General features: G+C 41.7%; 1 protein-coding gene across 4 annotated transcripts; it reads left to right on the top strand.

Annotated features, from left to right (window-relative positions):
- The first annotated feature begins 2,722 nt into the window (after positions 1-2,722).
- On the top strand, positions 2,723-18,502 carry ZNF131 (zinc finger protein 131). Of its 4 annotated transcripts, XM_062600362.1 has the most exons (8): positions 2,723-2,802; positions 6,070-6,208; positions 7,933-8,034; positions 8,784-8,928; positions 10,797-11,160; positions 11,263-11,485; positions 14,054-14,184; positions 16,736-18,502. In XM_062600362.1, exons 2-8 carry the CDS (start codon positions 6,085-6,087, stop codon positions 17,393-17,395), a joined length of 1,749 nt encoding a protein of 582 aa, XP_062456346.1. In that variant the 5' UTR covers positions 2,723-2,802; positions 6,070-6,084; the 3' UTR covers positions 17,396-18,502. The 4 variants fall into 4 exon arrangements, with proteins under 4 accessions (XP_062456346.1, XP_062456344.1, XP_062456347.1 ...); XM_062600360.1 differs by having other exon boundaries at positions 10,797-11,485; XM_062600363.1 differs by lacking the exon at positions 2,723-2,802 and adding an exon at positions 3,101-3,166 and having other exon boundaries at positions 10,797-11,485.
- Positions 18,503-18,772: the final 270 nt, after the last annotated feature.

The following is an 18,772-nucleotide window of genomic DNA, read 5'->3' as shown; positions in this document are numbered from 1 at the left end:
AAAAGAGCTTGTCCCCGTCCCCTTGACACCCTCCCTTCAGGTACTTGTACACATTGATAAGATCCCACCTCAGTCTTCTCTTCCCCAGGCTGAAGAGGCCCAGCTCTCGCAGCTGTTCCTCATAGGGCAGGTGCTCCAGCCCTCTGACCATCTTCATAGCCCTACGCTGGACTCTCTCCAGTAGCTCCATGTCTCTCTCGTACTGGGGAGCCCAGAACCAGACTCAGCACTCGAGATGAGGCTTCCCCAGGGCTGAGTAGAGTGGCAGGATCACCTCCCTTGACTTGCTGGCGACATTCTTCCTAATGCAGCCCCGGCTACCGTTGGCCTTCTTCGCCACAAGGGCACACTGCTGGCTCATGGTAGTTTGTCATGCACCAGCACTCCCACATCCTCCTCTGCAGAGCTGCTCTCCAGAAGGTCAGCCCCCACCTTGTACTGGTGCCTAAGGTTATTTTTCCCCAGGTGCAGGACTCTGCACTTGCCCTTGTTGAACCTCTTGAGGTTCCTCTCCGCCCAGCTCTCCAGCCTGTCCAGGTCTCTCTGAATGGCAGCACAGCCCTCAGGTGTGTCAGCCACTCCTCCCAGCTTGGTATCATTGGCAAACTTGCAGAGGAGGCACTCTCCCCTCCTCCAGGTCATTGACTAACAAGTACTGAGCCCTGGGGGACACCACTAGCCACAGGCCTCCAGCCTCTCCACGCCACTGATGACGACTCTCTGAGCTCTGCCTTTCAGCCAGTTCTCAATCCACCTCACTGTCCACTCATCTAACCCACAGTTCCTGAGCTTATCTAGGAGGATGTTATGGAAGACAGTATCAAAAGCCTTGCTGAAGTCAAGGTACACAACATCCACTGCTCTCCCCTCATCTACCCACCCAGTCATTCCATCACAGGCGGCTATCAGATTGGTTAGTCTAAACAGACCTATTAATACAAAAAATAATTTTATCACATTGGCTTATCCATCAAGCAATAACACGAGGAAATAAGAGGGACTTTAAACCTCTTTATGTTATATTACAAACCATTAGCACTGATAAAACTGGCAATCTTTCTGTAGTAGTGTATGATAAAACACTGAACAAACACTTCAATTTATGAGACTATATGAAAACATTAAAATGAACTTGACTGAATTTTTATTTGATGTGATGTTGTTGGATTTCTGTGGTGCATCAACTTCACAGGCATTTGTCCATTTAACGAAGGAGGAACAGGGTGAAGAAAATCATGTAGATCTGGTGCTAGGGGTTAGTGCTGAGAAAGTTCATAAAACAAGCTCATTAACAGCAATTATGCGGGTAAGCTCATAAAAACATTTACCATTGCATGTGGCAGCTCTTCTATTGTTCAGATTGGCATAATGACTCAAAGGGATGATCATAGTGTTGGTTTTGACAAGTTAAATTATCGCGCTGGCTTATTTGGACAAGTAAGTTTTCATTTGGTGACAACATACGAAGTCCCTGCTGACTATGGATGCCCAGGAAGACTGGTGGCCTAGAAGAAAAATCGTAGTTTCATGTTGCCAACCTTTGACATGACACTGGACGGAGCAATTATAGTCAGACTGGCAACTACGGTTTTCTTTTCCTAAGGCATCTCATCCAAATAAACCAGCAATTCTCTTAGAGCTGCTAGATGCTGCTCAGCTACTTTCTTCTTATTCAATTTAATGGAAGAGTTGTGGGAACTTAGACCTACATGGGATAGAGGCAGCCCACGAAAGGAACACTTAAAACTGCTGAGCAAAATGTCGTTGCAGGGTATGGTATATAGCACAGGCATTTTTGATGCGACTTAACAGTACTCATTTTGAATACCACTTAATTATAAAATAATAACTACATGGTGTGTTTGTCTTACATATTTGTAAAAACAAATGTTTCATAGAGGAAGGTTGGTCCAGTGAGGAGTAAGAGCTGGAAAAGACGGTCAAGTGAATGTAGATTCATGTTTGTAAAGGCTGGAGGTGAAAAGTATTCCCAGCCCCTGCTCCAATCTGATTTTCAGAATACTGTGGCAGATCCCACTCAGTAACATCCTCACTGCCACAAAATAACAGCAATATAACTTTCCAAAGTATGTCTGGAAGAGCAGACACAAGCATTTTGCTTCAGCAATCAAAATACACATATATAAGGGGCTGTGGGTTTTTTTGATCTTATGGTAAGGGCAGACAAGTATTGCAGTCCCTGCGGTTACTGTACTGATTTGCACAGACTTGTTGGTTCATTTATGAAACTGATGAAAGCAGACTTGAGGTCTGGGGAAAATGGCAGTGTTTAGTCTCATTTTAATAATGCATTTAATTGCATTTTTCTCTCATGTTCCGAGACGGGCCCGCCCCTGCCCGAGGAGGAACAGCCCAGGCCGCCTCCCGCCGCGCGGCGCCAAACGGCGGCGCCGCCACCGGCTCCTGCGGCTCCGCCGCGCCGCACGAGCACGCGCCGCTCCCGCTGGCGGGCTGCCGGCGGCCCTGCAAAAGGCCTGCTGCGAGCGGCCCGCCGCGGGCGCGCCTCCTCCCGCCTGCGCCCGCCCCAACGGCCGCCCCCAACGGCCGCCGCGGCGCCTCCCCCGAGACTACAACTCCCAGCAGGCACCGGCCCGGCCAGCCCCTCCCCCGGCGCCCGCGCGTCCTGTCGTGTTAAAGGTGACGCGGCCGTCACTTCCGCCGCGTGGTGCAGGCCGGGAATGCGAGTCGCGATTGGCCGGCGCCCGCCCCGCTTTTCGGCGTGCTGGGGAGCAGGAAGCGGCAACGGCAGAGCCGGCGCGGAGGGGCGAGGGGATCCCGGCCGTGAGTACCGGGCGGACCCCCCTCCCCACGCCGGGGCCGCGCGCGCCGCCGGGGCGCGGCCCGGCCGGGAATTGAAAAGGGATCGATTTAATGCGCGCTTTGATGACGTAATAACGACTAACGAGCCGGCGGTGCCGCCGAGCGTGGGGCTCGGGCCGGCCGCGGCCCGGCGCCCGTCTCGGGGGCGCGCCCGGGGGATGCTCGCCCTGCCGGCGGCCCCCCGCGCCGCTCCCGCAGCGCCCGCGCCCGCCGGGCGCTCGGCGCTCGCTAGGCCTTCCGCCTTCTCCCGCTCCCGGGATTCGGCGAGCGCTCATTGGCTCCTCCGCCCGGGGCGGGCTCAGCCGCGGCCGCGCGATTGGCAGAGGTGCTCTTGACTGCCACCGGCGGCCGCCAACGGGGCTGGGCCTGGGGCGCCCCGCGGCGCGGGCTGGGGCCGGGCGCGGCGGCGGCGGCGGCGCCCGGGGGCGGCGGCGCGCGTGGCGCCTCCGCGCGGCCGGGAGGGGCCGGGGCCGCCGCCGCGCCCGGCTCAGCGCGGCCCCCTGCGCCGGGCCCGGCCGGTCGGGAGCGGCGGGCCGCGGTGGCGGTCGCCTCCTCCCCGGGCAGCCGCTGTTCTCAGGCGCCGCGGGAGGCGCATTCGCGTCGCTGCTCTCCCTCCGAGCTGGGCGTAGCGAAGCGCGTTGGAGCGAGGGCAGCGCGTTAGCGAGGCGATCTGGGCAGCGAGGCCGGGCGCGCTGCCTCGTGCTCGCCCCTTGCGCTTAAAAGAATGCCTCATTCCTCCCTCCCGCTCCTGAGGCGAAGCGGCTACTTCCAGCAGAGCAGTTTGCTTGTCATCTTCCAAAAGCCCCCTCCGGTTCTGCCTTCTTGTGGTGCCTGCGAAAAGCAGCCACAGCTGGCCCCTGCTCGGCCGGTCTGCTGTGAGGGCCCTCGGCCTGCCTGCAGGCCGAGCCACGGTCGGAGCTGGCCAGTGCAGGCAGAGAGAGCGTTTTGTCTGATGCCTGAGATAAGAGGAGTTCCTGTTGTGGTCCAGGAGAGTAGTAGTAGTAGTATGGCTTCACTGAAGTAGTTATTAGCAACAGTTTGTAGATGTTACGCATGTCACGTGAATTTCGCAAGCTGCTACGGTTAAGTCAGGCCTGTAATGGAGTCTTCCAAGAAAATCTAAGTAGAGAATCAAGTAGTAAATATAGTTTCTATCACTTACCTGTAAGCCTGCCTGTAACTGTTAAGTAGGTCTCTTCTGCCTGTCTTCCTTGTTATGTTACCAAGATTTTTCTCTTGGTGCTGTATTGCTCACTTCTGCCTTCAAAGTATTCCTGCTGACGTATGCTGTTATGTTGTTTTTCTGCAGTACCACAGAGTTTAAAATGAGAATACACAAGTGATACTGTAACAAGTACTTTTTAACTTTGAGGAAATTTTACTTTTAACTTCAAGTCATCTATCTTTGTATGTCTTGTCAAAAATAGACAGAATTAAACAATGAAGTAAACAGCTGATAAGGAAGCTGATAAGTCTCTCTCACATGAGACTTTTATGTGGGACACCAGATGGTAAAGGAAAGGCAGGAGTTGCTGGTCATCTTAGGTTCACTGTAACAGAAGTGAAGTGAAAACAGGAGGAACAGCATTCTTTCATTTCACCTTCTCCTTCTGCCCCCAATCCCTTCCCCTAGGCTGGTCTTCTCTGCATGCTTTAAGAGCCTGACATATGTTTTGCCATCCAATTAGCAAAGTACTGATAAGAGGTAGAACTAGACTTCCATAAGCAAATGCTTCTGCTCTTCCCTCCCTCCCCTGACACTTCGCAAAACGACTCTTCTCCGTGGGACAGTTTCCTAAGATACAAGGAAGAGTCTGTCTTGTGCTGAAAATAGGAGTTTCATGATTTCCTCTATTTGATGTCTGCTAGCAATAAAGAAGTATTTGCCTCTATTGTAACCCAGTAATTTTTCTCCTCTCTGCTTCCATCAAACCCCATTACTAGTATGTGTGTTTGAAGTGAGGCAGAACTTAAACAGCTGAACTGGGGAGTTAGCAAGCGGCAGCTCAGATGTGTTTTTTTCTGGCACATTGGCTTATTTGTCACACTATACACTTCCTGCTCTGCAGTCTGTTAGGTTTAATGCTAGCTGCTCTCCTAATTTTCAGCTTGTTATTCTCTTTGGTTTTGAGCAGGTTTATGAAACTTATTTTGCCCATACTAAGTAAAACAATATAGTGAAGGTATTTCTCATGTGTATTTGAGACTTATTCAAGCCTAATTATTGTTTTCTCTCAGAAACCACTGTTTTTCAAAGTGAGTTTGACTCTGAAAATAAATTGCTAGTGTAGTTCTGAAATGTCTTTGCTATTTGTAAGATGCTCTCAGTGTGATAGCAATGTGAATGTGGGAGTTGAAGTGCTGCTGGGCAGATCTGAAGTCATTTTACCTTAAGTTAGCTTGTGAAATGCTTTTCTTCAAGTGTTTGGACTTTTCCCAGAGGTTCTCTTGCATAAACAGCAGACTAACATCCACATCTCATCCACTGGCACAGAGATTTTGCTTGATCTCATTTGAGAACCTCCATAAATCACACACCCAGCTACATTTATTGTATAATAAGGAAGGAAGGAATGTCAGATTATAAACTTATGATTTGTGTGCCAATTTCAAAAGGTTGGAAAATAATATTTTACACTTCTCCTGCAAGGTAAGTAGGCTGGGTGAATAATATGTTCTTTGCTCTTGAATGTAACAATGCTTTAAGTCCCTGGCAAATCCTGTGTGCTCAAAAGCTGGGAAGTGCTGCCTTAGTACATTGTTATTTAAGGGAAGTAAACATCTTGTGTTAACTAGATCTATAATGTAGCTTAAAATTGAAAATTTTAAGAACTGTTTGCCCGTAAAGGGGACTGGTAGAATAGCATGAAGGAACTGTGTAAAGATTCTGACGTGCTCCTGAGATACTGTTCAGTAGTCAGCTGTGAAGATGTTGCATCCATGCGTTATCTGCTTTGAGGACGATGGGTCTCTGCTGAATTGGTAGAAGAAATACTCTTGTGTATTGGCCAAGAGTTTGACTGGTCTTTGTGTATAAGTAAGGCCATACTGTACTTTAACCCAGGTGTGTCCTACCTGCTAGCTAAAATCAGGTGAATAATTCTGTGTTTCTATTGATTTTTTTGTAGTCTATTAAAAATTTTCAGCTAGTTCATATTTTTATACTAATTTGACTGTGTGTATTTACAGAGTGGCACAATATTCTTATTCTGCTAATATCTTTTGTAGACCAGTCCTTTCGCCATGGAAGCTGAAGAGACAATGGAATGCATCCAGGAGTTCCCAGAACATTATAAAGTTATTCTGGATAGATTGAATGAACAACGTGAGCAGGACCAGTTTACAGATATCACTCTGATCGTAGATGGTACGTATAGGCGTATAGGCCTGTTGGTAGACAGAGAATTCTGAAAGCTGTGCTGGGAAGCTGTCCATTTTTTCCCATGGGCCAGTTGTCAAACTGGGCTAGTTTAAGAAAAGCAAAACCAAAAAAACCCACCTGCTTCCTATTTGTGTACAGGTCTGCGAGGTGCAGGTGGGCTTCCTTCTTTCTGTGCACCCCAAGGTTTTAAAAGGAGTTTCCAGCAGTGGTTAGTAAGAGTGCTTCATTTTTTTCAACCAAGGGGCTAAATATTTTCAGATAGAAGCCCTCTTTGAAACTGCAGTGCTATATTTAAGATGTTGTCTAAGTATTTCCAAAACATTGTTAAAATATTTCTCCCTAACTTGAGCAAACTGCATCCATGCAAAGAACTTGTACAAACTTTTTCAAAGCTTGAAATAAGATTGACTATTTGCTTCTGTGGTATCTGCTCATTATTTTAATGTAGAATTAAAGCAGGGTACAAGAAATCAACTTTCTTTTCCTATGTGATTTAGAGACACAAATATAAGCTTAATAAGCACTTGCATCTTTTGCATGCTTTTATCCAGTTAAGAAATAGCCTTATGTGATATATCAAACACCTCCTTTTCTTATCTTGTCCTGAAGATGTCTTAGAATGGATAAGCTGTTCAGGCTCAAGGACAAGAGGCAACAGGCACAAACTAAAACACAGGAAGTTCCACCTGAATATTAGGAAGAACTTCTTTACTGTGAGGGTGACAGAGCACTGGACAGGTTGCCCAGAGAGGTTGTGGAGTCTCCTTCTCTGGAGATAATCAATACCTGCCTGGATGCAACCTTGTCTAACATGCTCTAGGTGACCCTGCTTGAGCAGGGAGGTTGGACTAGATGATCTCCAGAGGTCTCTTCCAACCTCAACCACTCTGATTCAAGAAACAATAGTCAGCATCTACCAGGACAGATTTAACTAGAGTAAAGCCAGCTCGCTCTCGAAAGGATAGCAAGAACTCCCATGAATGAAAAAGGTCTTGAATTAGAAAAAGGCAAACAAACCGGGAGAAGATTACTTTTCTAGAATCTGTCACCATAGTTTCAGTAGCAGTGCTTGCTCGTAACTTATCCTGGATATTTGCTCCTGCTCTAGCATTAACAAGTCCTTTGTGGTGAACAAAACTATTTTCCTGTGCAGCTTTGTAGTTCTAATCCAGGTTGCTTCTCCTGTCTCTTGCCTGTGTACGTTATGAATGTTGATGTCTGTGCCTGGTAGCAGCACAGTGCAACCTGGAAAACAGGAAGGACAGAGCAGAACTGCAAGGGTGTTTGTGTTGACTGAAATGGTGGTGAAATACATTGATCTGTAAGCTCAGTAGAAACAGGAGAATTTGGATAAAACCTGAGAGCTTAGCTAAAACATAATAAGGGAGAGAGATTCGCACAGGAATTTCCTGTAACTTAAATACCTGAAAAGAGAGACTCTGCAGTGAGTTAGTCCTCGAAGTGATTGAGTTGCAGAGCTTCAGCAAGGTCAGTGATGTGAGCAAGGTTTTGCACAAGAAAGGACAGACTGCCTACAATGGTATCCCGTGTTGCAAGCAGCTACATTAAGTGACCATGTGCTTCTAGAATGGATTTGTAGCCTATGTTCTGCAGCTGTATTCTTTTAACTATTTGCATCTGTGATTTGTTTGTTATTGTGAATAAGGAAGGTATTATCCTAAATTGAAGTTTTATGTCTCTCTTTCTAGGTCACCATTTCAAAGCTCATAAGGCAGTTCTTGCTGCCTGTAGCCAGTTCTTCTACAAATTCTTCCAAGATTTCACTCAGGAACCTTTGGTGGAGATAGAAGGTAATCTGATTTATGCAAATAAACACCTTTACAGTTCTGTTTTCAGTCTAGAAATTAACCCAATGTTGGTGGTACGGACTAAATGGAGTAACATGCATGGTTGCTCGTATAGTCAGCTTTGAGTATCAGTTCATGAGGCAGCTATTGCCACTGGAAGAAACTACCCTTGAAGGAAACAGCTTGGAGAAAAAAAAAAAAGAACACTTTTGGAAGGGAAATTGTGTTATCTCTTTTCCTATATATTCCTAATAGAGGTTGCGGTCCCTATATGTTTTCAGGACAACCTAATATATCAACCTTTTCCTTGAAAACACCCAGTGGTGGTCAGTGGCAGATGCCTTGGTGGAGTGAAGAACAGCAGAGATATTGAGCAGTACTTCCCTGGTGGGCACTTCAGCCTCCATTAACTTGCTGCTCAGAGGTCTCTTGAGACAGATACTGTATCTTTTGTGTTTAAATGAATAGTCTTTGATTTGTGTGGGCTGTTTACTTCTTACTATCCTGTACAAACTACTTCTGTTCTTCCTTTATGATTGTCTTAATGGCTTGATTTTGTAGATTTTCCAGATTTTCATATTTCTAAAGTAGACTTCTTAATCCAGCATGAGCCTTTCAAGAATGCCAGCTTCATAAAATGAGCAGCCAAAGTATTTGAGCGTAATGCTGCATAGATAAGAGGGCAAGACTTTTCAAACAGACAAGATTGAGAAATTGCTGATTGAATTGTTGTTTTTCTTGCTTCTAAACAGGTGTAAGTAACATGGCATTTCGTCACCTAATTGAGTTCACTTATACAGCAAAACTAATGGTCCAAGGTGAGGAAGAGGCAAATGATGTTTGGAAAGCAGCTGAGTACCTACAGATGTTAGAAGCAATCAAAGCACTTGAAATCAGGTAAACTCATAGGTCTGTCTTTCTTCCTAAACACTGAAATGCACTGTCTGAGGAATCTTTTTACCAGAGCAGGCTACCAGTGTTTTGCAGCACTATTCCTTATCCTGAAGCCTTCTAAACTTCTGTGGGACCATATACCCTTCTACAGTAAGGTATGAGTAGGAATTACAAAGCTAAAAAAATGAATGTTACATTCTTTGGACTGGAACTCGTTGGCCAGTGACATGGCTAGCAAATGTTGCGTATATTGTCGGCTGTGACTTTGTGTGACCTATACCAGGTTCAGAGAAGTTTGCTGGACGTGCAGTGACAGTGTGCATCTTGTAGTTAGTCTGCATTAATGAGTTTGTGCTGGTGTTTTGATTTCACATAGCTTTCTGCTATTTGTGGGAGAATAGGCAGTGATTTAAGCTTCTTGATGCAAAACTAATCTCTCAAATTACTTGAACAGATATAATAGTTATAATCAGTCTTATACTGGATGAACACTTAATCAGATATTGCTGTCACCTTCTATCCAATGCCAGGAACTGTACTCTGTCACCAAACTGCAACCTGAAAAAAGCAGGTGCAATTTCCATTATGCTGTTTTCCTTTCCTATCACTCTTAAACACTGAATATTGTAATGTCCTCTTTCCTTCTGAATGCTGAACTGCTCTTCCATCATGAAAGCAGAGTGGGGAGCAATAAATGGTTCCTGGCTTTACAGTCATCCTTGCTGTCTTTTCTAGACCTTCTGAGATGCCTTTGTGTCAAGCTTAAGGAAAGGCTGTTGGTTCTTTTTATCTCTCCATAAACACATTAGCCAAGGGAACAGCACTGGGCCAGAGTTCCTATAGTGGCACCAAATAACATTTTGTTTAAAAACTTCCGTAACATGGTACACTGAAAATTTTTTTTTTAGCATAGATTTTTATTTTTAAGTACTTACTCTGTGGATTGCCAGCAGAGCTGAATAAGCACACATGGCTTGTTGTTGTATCTCTTCTATATAGGAAAAATAAAACAACAGAGTTGTGTATTTCTAGTCTTATCCTCTTATTCCCTTTCCTTCTTCCCTGTTTCTTGAACATTATCAAGATTAAGCCTGGTAGCAGGTTATTTGTTGTCCTTCACTAGTAAATGTTTTAACTAAGTTACAAGGAAACAAATATAATCAAAAAATGGCTTGCATTTGTGTTTAGTGAACAAAACATTTATTTCTATAATTGTAGATTCTCCTTTTTTGAACAGGAGGAGGAAGAGAGCTGGAGTTCTTAAGCCCCAAAAATTGAAGAAATTGACTCTATCCTCATCCCAGTATGTAGATTTTTCTTACACAGCAGTAAGCTGTGCACTTTCCTGAAGTATGAGATGTGATTATAATCATTGTTTGAAGTCACAGCTGTATGTTTTCTCTAACAAGCCATAAGTACTGTGAGCAATCATTTGCTCTCCAGGGCTTAAAGAAGATGAATAGCATAGGAAGGACTTGAATCTCATTTCTGAGAAGGCGGGGCAAAACTCCTCCCTTGAGGGAAGTTTTCTTCCAAGGTGCAGAATTTCACAAGTTTCTTGGATTAAAACAAGAAATCAGGCTAACTGTTCTTTCTCTTTGATATGTTTATCTTTTAAGCAGAGCTTTTGAAAATGGTTGAGAAACCTCATGTCAGAGACTCCACAGCTTTAACAATGCTATTTTACAGCTGTAAGGAATATGGATTAGGACAAATTACCTTTAGAAATACATGCAGATTATGTGGTCTTGCATCATGCAACTCCTTTGAGAAACAGCTAGAAGGTGTTTAATGCAGAAGCTTAATATCAGGGAGGAATTGTCAGGTAAGTGCTGGTGGATCTTAACCATTTTTATGCAAATTTTTTACAGGAACAAAGAAAATTCATCACCCTTAGAATCAAATCAAACACAAGGTAAAAATAAACTGAAAAAGAGGAAGATAGCTGAAACCTCTAATGTTATCACAGAAACATTGCCATCTGCAGAATCGGAGCCTGTTGAAATTGAGGTTGAGATTGCTGAAGGGACAATTGAAGTGGAAGATGACAGCATTGAAACACTTGAAGAAGTGGCTTCTGCAGAGCAATCCATAAAGTACATACAGACTACTGGTACGTCAGATGAATCAGCTTTGGCTCTTTTGGCGGATATCACCAGCAAGTATCGTCAGGGAGAGAGAAAATGCCAGATCCAAGAAGAAGGTGACAGTGCACTTGATCCCTCGTGCAAACAGGTAGAAGGTATTGAAATTGTGGAACTTCAACTGTCACACGTGAACAATTTATTCCACTGTGAGAAATGTAACCGTTCGTTTAAATTGTTTTACCATTTTAAGGAACACATGAAAACACACTCTACTGAGAGTTACAAGTGTGACATATGCAATAAAAGGTACCTACGGGAGAGTGCTTTGAAACAGCACCTCACCTGTTACCACCTTGATGAAGGTGGCGCCAGCAAGAAGCAAAGACCTGGCAAAAAAATACATATATGCCAGTACTGTGATAAACAGTTTGACCATTTTGGACACTTTAAAGAGCACCTTCGGAAACACACAGGTAAGAGCACTACTCCTGTACTTGTGGCTTTGGCTCTAACATCTCGCATGTTTTAGTGAAGTAGAGAAGATGCTGAAGCATATGCTCTGACCTGGGAGCAGTAACAATGCTAGCAATATTTGGCTTCTGTTTAAACTGAAATGTTGATTTCTTCCCCCCGCCCTCATATAAACTGTGAAAAATAGATGCTGTGGTGAGATACATATTTTAAGCAGTTCAAAATGGGCATTCTCTAGATGGTTTTTAATGTCGGTCACAATTCATCAGGAAGAATTTAATGGAGGGTAGCAGCCCTATTCTTTTGCAGCTTGTTTTTGTTGTTAAAGCCTTCTGACTAGAACTTCTTTGCACCTGGGTATGGGACTGCTGGGTATTAATACGACACTGTATCTTATCTACTCCCAATAGCCACTTAAAAGTAGCCATTATAAAAAGGCTTTAAGGAATCCTTATCCTTTATAAAGAAGGGAGTATTTTTCTGTTATGACCAAGCCAAATAAAGGTACTTCAAGAAGTCTTTTCAGAGAGAAGTTAGTGGTAGATTACCAGAGTAACCCAGATGTCACCACAGGTTGGTTACTGTTGCAGCAAAGGGTTCTGGGGACAAAGCAACTTTGCGCATCACAGGAAATGCAGGGGAAAAAAACTTGTATTGAGCCAAAAGCTTTCTAAGCTCTGAATTCTGCATGGCATTGATTGAAAACTAAATAAAATTAAAAGGCTGAGGATAAAAAGTCCTACAATGTGTGTGATCTTGTTGCTACTTATTTACAAGGCCGGTAATAAACTGAAAGTAGCAGATGATGAAGAAATGATGAACAAAGACAACCTATGGATGTGGATAATCACGTTTGATATAATTTGACATTGCTGGTTTTCTTTTCTCCTTTCCTCCCCCCCCTCCACCTTGTCTCAGCAGAGCCTTAAGCAGCTTCTGACTGTAAGAATCTGAGTAAGAACAGAAGAAATATGTCACTGGCTGGTAGCTTGCTCTAAGACAATTGCCTTGAATATCACATAACTGAACATATTAACATGATCTCATGATTATCTTTTTCTCCATTATGAGAATGAATGAGATTTCACTTAAAATCATAAGTAACTCGCAGGAGGACAGTTTCTGCAAGGCTGCACTTTAAATAACATATATCCATGGAATTCAATAGCTGTTACTTGTCTTCCACAAGAAAAACAATTTACTTGTATACAAGTTATTCTTAGAATGAAGCTACTGTTCAGCATATGCTTGTCTAATCTTGGTGTTTTATGAAGCTTGTCCCCTAGCAGAAAGAGACAATGAACAACTTTGATTCCCTGTGGTTTGACTGGGAATTTTGACTGCTGAGTAGTTCTCAAAAAAAGGCCTTTTTGATTATAGATGGATAGATTGATATATAGGATTTATGGATAGATATTTTTCTCTTTTATGAAGGGTGCAGGTACTCACATGAGCAAAGATGGAAGTGAAGGAATTTGACTTCCAAGCTGCTAAACTAATCAACGCTTTAACTGTACTAATCTGTATTTACAAAAATATAAACTTTGGAAAATTTAATCAAGGTCTTTGCAATTCTGTGGTAAATCTAAGTTTTATGGGACATGTACTTTAAACTGTAGAAATGAATAAATGGCCATATAAATGGTTTGCATACCTTGAATAAGTGCTACAAAGGAATTCATTTGATACATTTCTTCCTCGAGTATTTTAGTGGAAAAAAAAAGGGGGGGGGCTTATTAATACTTCTCTCTAAACGCAGTTTAAATACTGATGTAGTGTTTTTATGGTACCAGATGAATTAATTGATGTTTCCTATATATTAGGCAAATAAAAATCATAGTATGTACTGTTATGAAGAACTCTGAATTTCTTTTGAGGGGATTAAAAAGCATTTATTTGGGGGGAACTCTTTCCTGTATCTGTAAGATTTTAAAGGACCAGCACTATATCGGACAATCTCCTCTCAGAATGAGAGCGGATCTTACTTGGTAAGACTAAGCTAGTGGCGGGATGACACACTGGGGAAAGAGGAACAAGTTATCAGTTTTATATTGAGCTCTGTTTCAGGAAAACAAAACTCTCAAGCGTAAGCTGAGTTATAATTCTTGAAAATAAAATTTTATCTAAATTACTAAATTACTTTCTTCCTGAATAACAGATGACTATAATTACTAAAGCTGAGTATTTAACTGTAAATATTAAGTCAAAAAAAACTGCTCTTCTGTAAAATATTTTAATGAAATAGCAGCTACTTCTGTAAGTTGCATAAATACTTTACTGTACTTTAAATGTTATCTGTAATTATGTTAAATTGTCTTTTTCTAAATGAGAGTTTTGACTCCACATTAGGTTTGCCCTTTTATTTACATAAGTAAAGGTTATATAAACTGCCTTTCTCTTATTTTGTAGAATAATCTAGTTGACTGCCTCTTAGCGCTTTAAAATATTTTCCCCCAAGTCTTTTCAGCATATATCTCTATCTACACAAAGGGGAGAGGTGAAAAAGGGAAAGCTGACAGAAAACTGGTTCTTTCATCTATACTTACAAATCTCTGTGCCTGTCTTACTAGGTGAGAAACCATTTGAATGTCCAAACTGCCACGAACGTTTTGCTAGGAATAGCACACTCAAATGTCACTTGACAGCCTGTCAGTCTGGAGCTGGAGCTAAAAAGGGAAGAAAGAAGCTGTATGAATGTCAGGTGAGTAGTGGAAGTAGGGTATGAGGCTAGTTACCTGCTTCCTGTGTTGAGGAAGTGTGGGAATACTGAGTTGAAAAGGCAATGAGTAGTAGTTATTGGAGACATGAACCCACTCTAGTAAAATACCTATAAGGATCATATCTGACTGTAACATCCAGATCAGTTATTTATATCTAGGTGGTTCCATTTAGCATGTGGAGCTTCATAACACTTTGTTAATCATAGAGATGCTTGTGGGTAGGTAAGTGTTTAGCTGCATTTTACTGATCTTTCTGCTTCCTTTTCAAGGTTCTTGATGCACAGACCTAGGCCTTTCCTGCTTGTGAGCATGCTTCACTAAAGTCCAAAATGCAAAGTACTATTTTATTTCCTATTTTATTGTTCTTTTGTTTGATACCCAACATCTTGACTCTTGTCTGGAAAGTTGTTCCAACTCATGACAATCTGTAGTGTCTCTTAAACATAAATGCTATAAATGGATAGCTGAGATACTTGGACACTATTTATAACTGACATTCTAAAAGCTGCTCAGAAGAATATTATTTAGCTTTTAATAATCAGCTTTCTAAAGCCAGAAATGTGAGAATGAAAATTGGTTGTAGGACTTCTATTTACCATTTTGCTGTACCAACACTGTTACAGTCTTAAAAAGAACACAAATGTGTTGTGGGTTTTTTGTTCTTTTTTTCCTTAAGAGACTTAGCTCGTTCAGTTCACAGAACAGCTATGTTTTGAGGTTAAATTGGGTTGCGCATTGAAGAAAATTGCTGGACATCAGCTTTATTTGCCTCAAAAGAAAGGGTGATCTCATTCACAGAAAGCAGTGAACACAATAGGAGATAACTGAATTCTTCACGTTATTAATCAGATCATTTAACCAGAAGTTTCACTGGTGCTGTTATATAATATAGTTATGTTACTCTGAAGCTAGTCCTTGAGAGTGCAACTGTCTTAATGATAAATTTAAGTTTATAGGTCTTGAACATAAGAACTACTTATATAGTTGTACTTAAAACAGTATATTCAATTTGAAACTATTATCTTTGCAATCCTTCAGTTTAATTGCTCTGGTTTATAGCTTTCATTTTCTCAAATGGTATCACCTTCTTTCACAACTTTTGTGAAATGTGGATTAATGTTTCTTAAGCCCTTAGCCACTACAGTAGTTCTTAAATAAATTTTTCGTAAGTCTTTGACTCTACAACTAAATTAGAATAGTGATCAATAACAAAATCTTAGCTCAACGAACAAAGAGGAGAAAAAAATGAATTTGCTCAACGAGCACTTTCAGTGTTTTTTGTGTATTTTGTGTGCTGAGTTAGGCCAAGATTTATGGCAAGAACGATAATTACATACTTAGGCATTAGTGATAGTCATTGCCTTAATATAATGACTGACTAGTTTTGAGTGCTTGACTATAAGCTTAGTATTTTTAAAAGTGTAAATGCAGCTTCCTTTTTTCAGAAGTGCAAACTGAGCGTGGAGGGAGTGCATCACTAGCTTGGTTTTATCAGACTTCAACAGCAAAATGGTGATATTTAGCTCCATTTCACAAACCTATTCTTTGAATTAATCCCTGTCAGATATTCCATTGTCTTTCTGTGCTTATTGCGGGAAATGAGGAGGAGGTAGAATACTTTGTTTCAAAAATATTTGCTGACAGTGAAGGAGTGTTCAAACTTGTAGAGTGTTCTTTGCTTCTTTCTACAGCCAGGAACACTAGCATGGACAAGACTCTTGAGCCTGTCTCTTTACCCCAGGCACAAGTCTATCCCACTCCTTCAACTCTACATCTTAGCACCTCATCCATGTCTGCAGTGTTTTTGTGTATCATTTTCAAGGTGCTTATTTCAGTGCCAGCTGAGGGAAGAAGTGTGCTTAAGTGCTTTCTGAAAATAGTGCATCTGCAGTGTAGGCAGCAATTTCAACTGGAAGAGACTTAAGGGATAAAATTTTCAGAGATCTTTATCTGCTGAAATCACTCTTTGCGTGTGTGTGTATGTGTATGTATATATATATATTTTTTTCTTTTTTTTTTTTTTTTGAAATGGCAAAATGGAAGAGTTTATTCTAGCCAGTTAAATCTCAATACTATAACAAACGAAAGCTGATGAGGAAAAGTTGGCTAGTGGTACTGCATCTAGAACTTCAGTAAAAGGACAATTTGTGTTATAGTTTCATCATACAGTATTTTTATAAAAATAGCTTTCCACACACAATTCTAGCACCAGAATTTTATTGGGTCATGATTCTGTGTGTGAATTTCACATGATAAGTTTAAATTAAGAAAATAGTCAAATGCTGCACAGATCCATAAAGTCTGTAGGTATCCTGTGTATGTAATTCAGTGACATGCTGCTTCTTAAGAAAAACAGCCCCCCAAAAGCAGGCATTCTGTACGTTTGAAGCTGTATTTACAGCTTTGACCTCTAACATGCATTTTTTTTAATCCAAGTAGCAAGAAGCTACACTGTGTAAAGCCATGATGTGAAATAGTATGCTTTTTCATATTTCAGTTGGCACTGTTTAACATACTGTACCTTTGTTTCAGGTGTGTAACAGCGTGTTTAACAGCTGGGATCAATTTAAAGATCACTTGGTAATACATACAGGTGACAAACCCAACCACTGCACCTTATGTGATTTGTGGTTTATGCAAGGCAGTGAGCTGAGAAGGCACCTCAAAGACATACACAATATTTCAGAACGAATAGTGACAGAAGAAGTTCTTCCAGTGGAAGCTGTGGAAGCAGAACCAGTAACGTCAATGACTATAATAGAACAAGTGGAGCAAGTCCATGTGCTACCAGTAATTCAGGTACAAGTGGATCCTGCACAAGTAACTGTGGAACAGATGCACCAGGATCTCATACAGGACAATCAAGTGAAAGGCACGCAGATAGATGAACTGCAAGAACAGGTACAAATTAGCTACTTGGAAGTTGAACACATTCAGACTGAACAAGGTGCTGAGGTTCATGTGGAGCAGTTACATGTTGAGCATGTAAATCAAATACAAATGGAAGAAGTACAGGCAGAACTTATAGATGGAACGGAACTTGAACAAGTAGAATATGAAAATGTTGATCAAGGAGAAGCAGAAGAAAAGGAGCCTAGTCCAGTAGAAGATACAAATAAGGAAGATCATGAACAAGCTGAAGACTTAACTCAACAATTAGTAGACACACGAAATGAAAAGGTGGATGACTAGGACAAATAACCACATTGTGCAGGTTTAGGGATGAAATACCAAATTATTTTTGTTAACTTTTACATTAGTTTTTGCACCATCAGTGATCAGCTTTCCAGTATGCTGTCCTCAGGAAGCTGGACAAGTGGACCAAAGTTAATTTTCTTCATGTCCAACTAAATATCTCTTATACATGAGAGAGAACTTTTCCATTCATGTAGTACCAAGGAGCAGAAACTACCAGAGAAATGGACAGCTTTGTGAGGATTTTAATAATGAAATGCCTGTATCACTGTTATACCATGCCCAGGTATACATAAAAGTAATTTGACCTCTCTTCCTTTTGCCATAGAATCAAGCTCTTGTTACAGATTTGCAGGGTGTCTACAGCAAAAGAATTAGTTAACATCTGTTGGGTTTTAATGTAAACAGCCAGTTGGGTACCTGTGAATTTTTTAGGCAAACTGCCATCCAACAACAGTGCTGTGTCCTAACAGCAGTCCTTGCTTTCCTTTTAATCCGGTTAGTTCTCTATCAGCCGAGTACTTCTGAACTTTCAGGCTGGGGAAAAATCATGGAGGTCTCGGAGCACAAAAATCCCGTGCCTTTTCAACACTGACTGATTAAAACTTCCACAAAGCTCCTAGAGTGTTCAAGAACCGAGTGCAGTTAAAGGCAATGTAGGTAATGTTATAGTGCTTTATATTTTTGCTTAAAACTGTCAGCAACCGATTTTTTGCATTCAATTTAGATTGGGGGGGAGGGGTTGAGGGAGAAAACAGATTCCACATGGAGGCAGTGGGACACTTTAAAAGGGACACTTTAAAATAGGAAAAGCCCAGTAGAATCTGTGGTAAACATGAGCTGGAAGAAAGCATCCTACTATCGGACTCCTCTTTTATAAATCTTTCATTTTTAAAAATGACTATGTTTAAACATAGAGATGATTTGTCTATATGGTATCAGGTTCCTGGGTTTTTTTGAAATGAAATTCTGACACTTGACACAAAGATGTTGTGCTAAAAATAAAAGTAAAAGCCATAGGTATGAGTGTTAAATACGGAGTAAAAAGTAGGAATGTAAATATTTTAATCAATATTAGACAATAAAACAGTACCAACCATGAAATGTTGCATTATTTGCTTCATCCAATAAGTTAGGGAATGAGTGAGGAGATGACTGTTTTACAGATCAATTACAGTGCCAGGTCCCACTGTTAGGTATCAGTCTCATTTTGTTAAGATAAGAGTTCATTATTGTAAGACTTGTTTAGTAAATACTGATCTGGCTGTATTTTTGAAGATGCTAAGAACTTCTAATTTTCAATTATTGCCTTGAGGTTAGAGGTGCTTCATATTTCTGAAAAACTTTCCCTTAAGGGGGAAATCATGCAAGAGT

Source organism: Rhea pennata, chromosome Z (genome assembly GCF_028389875.1).
Source record: "Rhea pennata isolate bPtePen1 chromosome Z, bPtePen1.pri, whole genome shotgun sequence".
Classification (NCBI taxonomy): domain Eukaryota; kingdom Metazoa; phylum Chordata; class Aves; order Rheiformes; family Rheidae; genus Rhea; species Rhea pennata.
The sequence above is the reverse complement of the archived record's forward strand: the minus strand, read 5'-3'. Positions and strand labels throughout refer to the sequence as shown.

Coding starts and splice junctions, on each gene's coding strand:
- ZNF131 (XM_062600360.1), top strand. CDS start 6,085: ATGGAAGCTGAAGAGACAATGGAATGCATCCAGGAGTTCCCAGAACAT. Junction 8,035..8,783: donor ACCTTTGGTGGAGATAGAAG/GTAATCTGATTT, acceptor GCTTCTAAACAG/GTGTAAGTAACATGGCATTT. Junction 14,185..16,735: donor AGAAGCTGTATGAATGTCAG/GTGAGTAGTGGA, acceptor CCTTTGTTTCAG/GTGTGTAACAGCGTGTTTAA.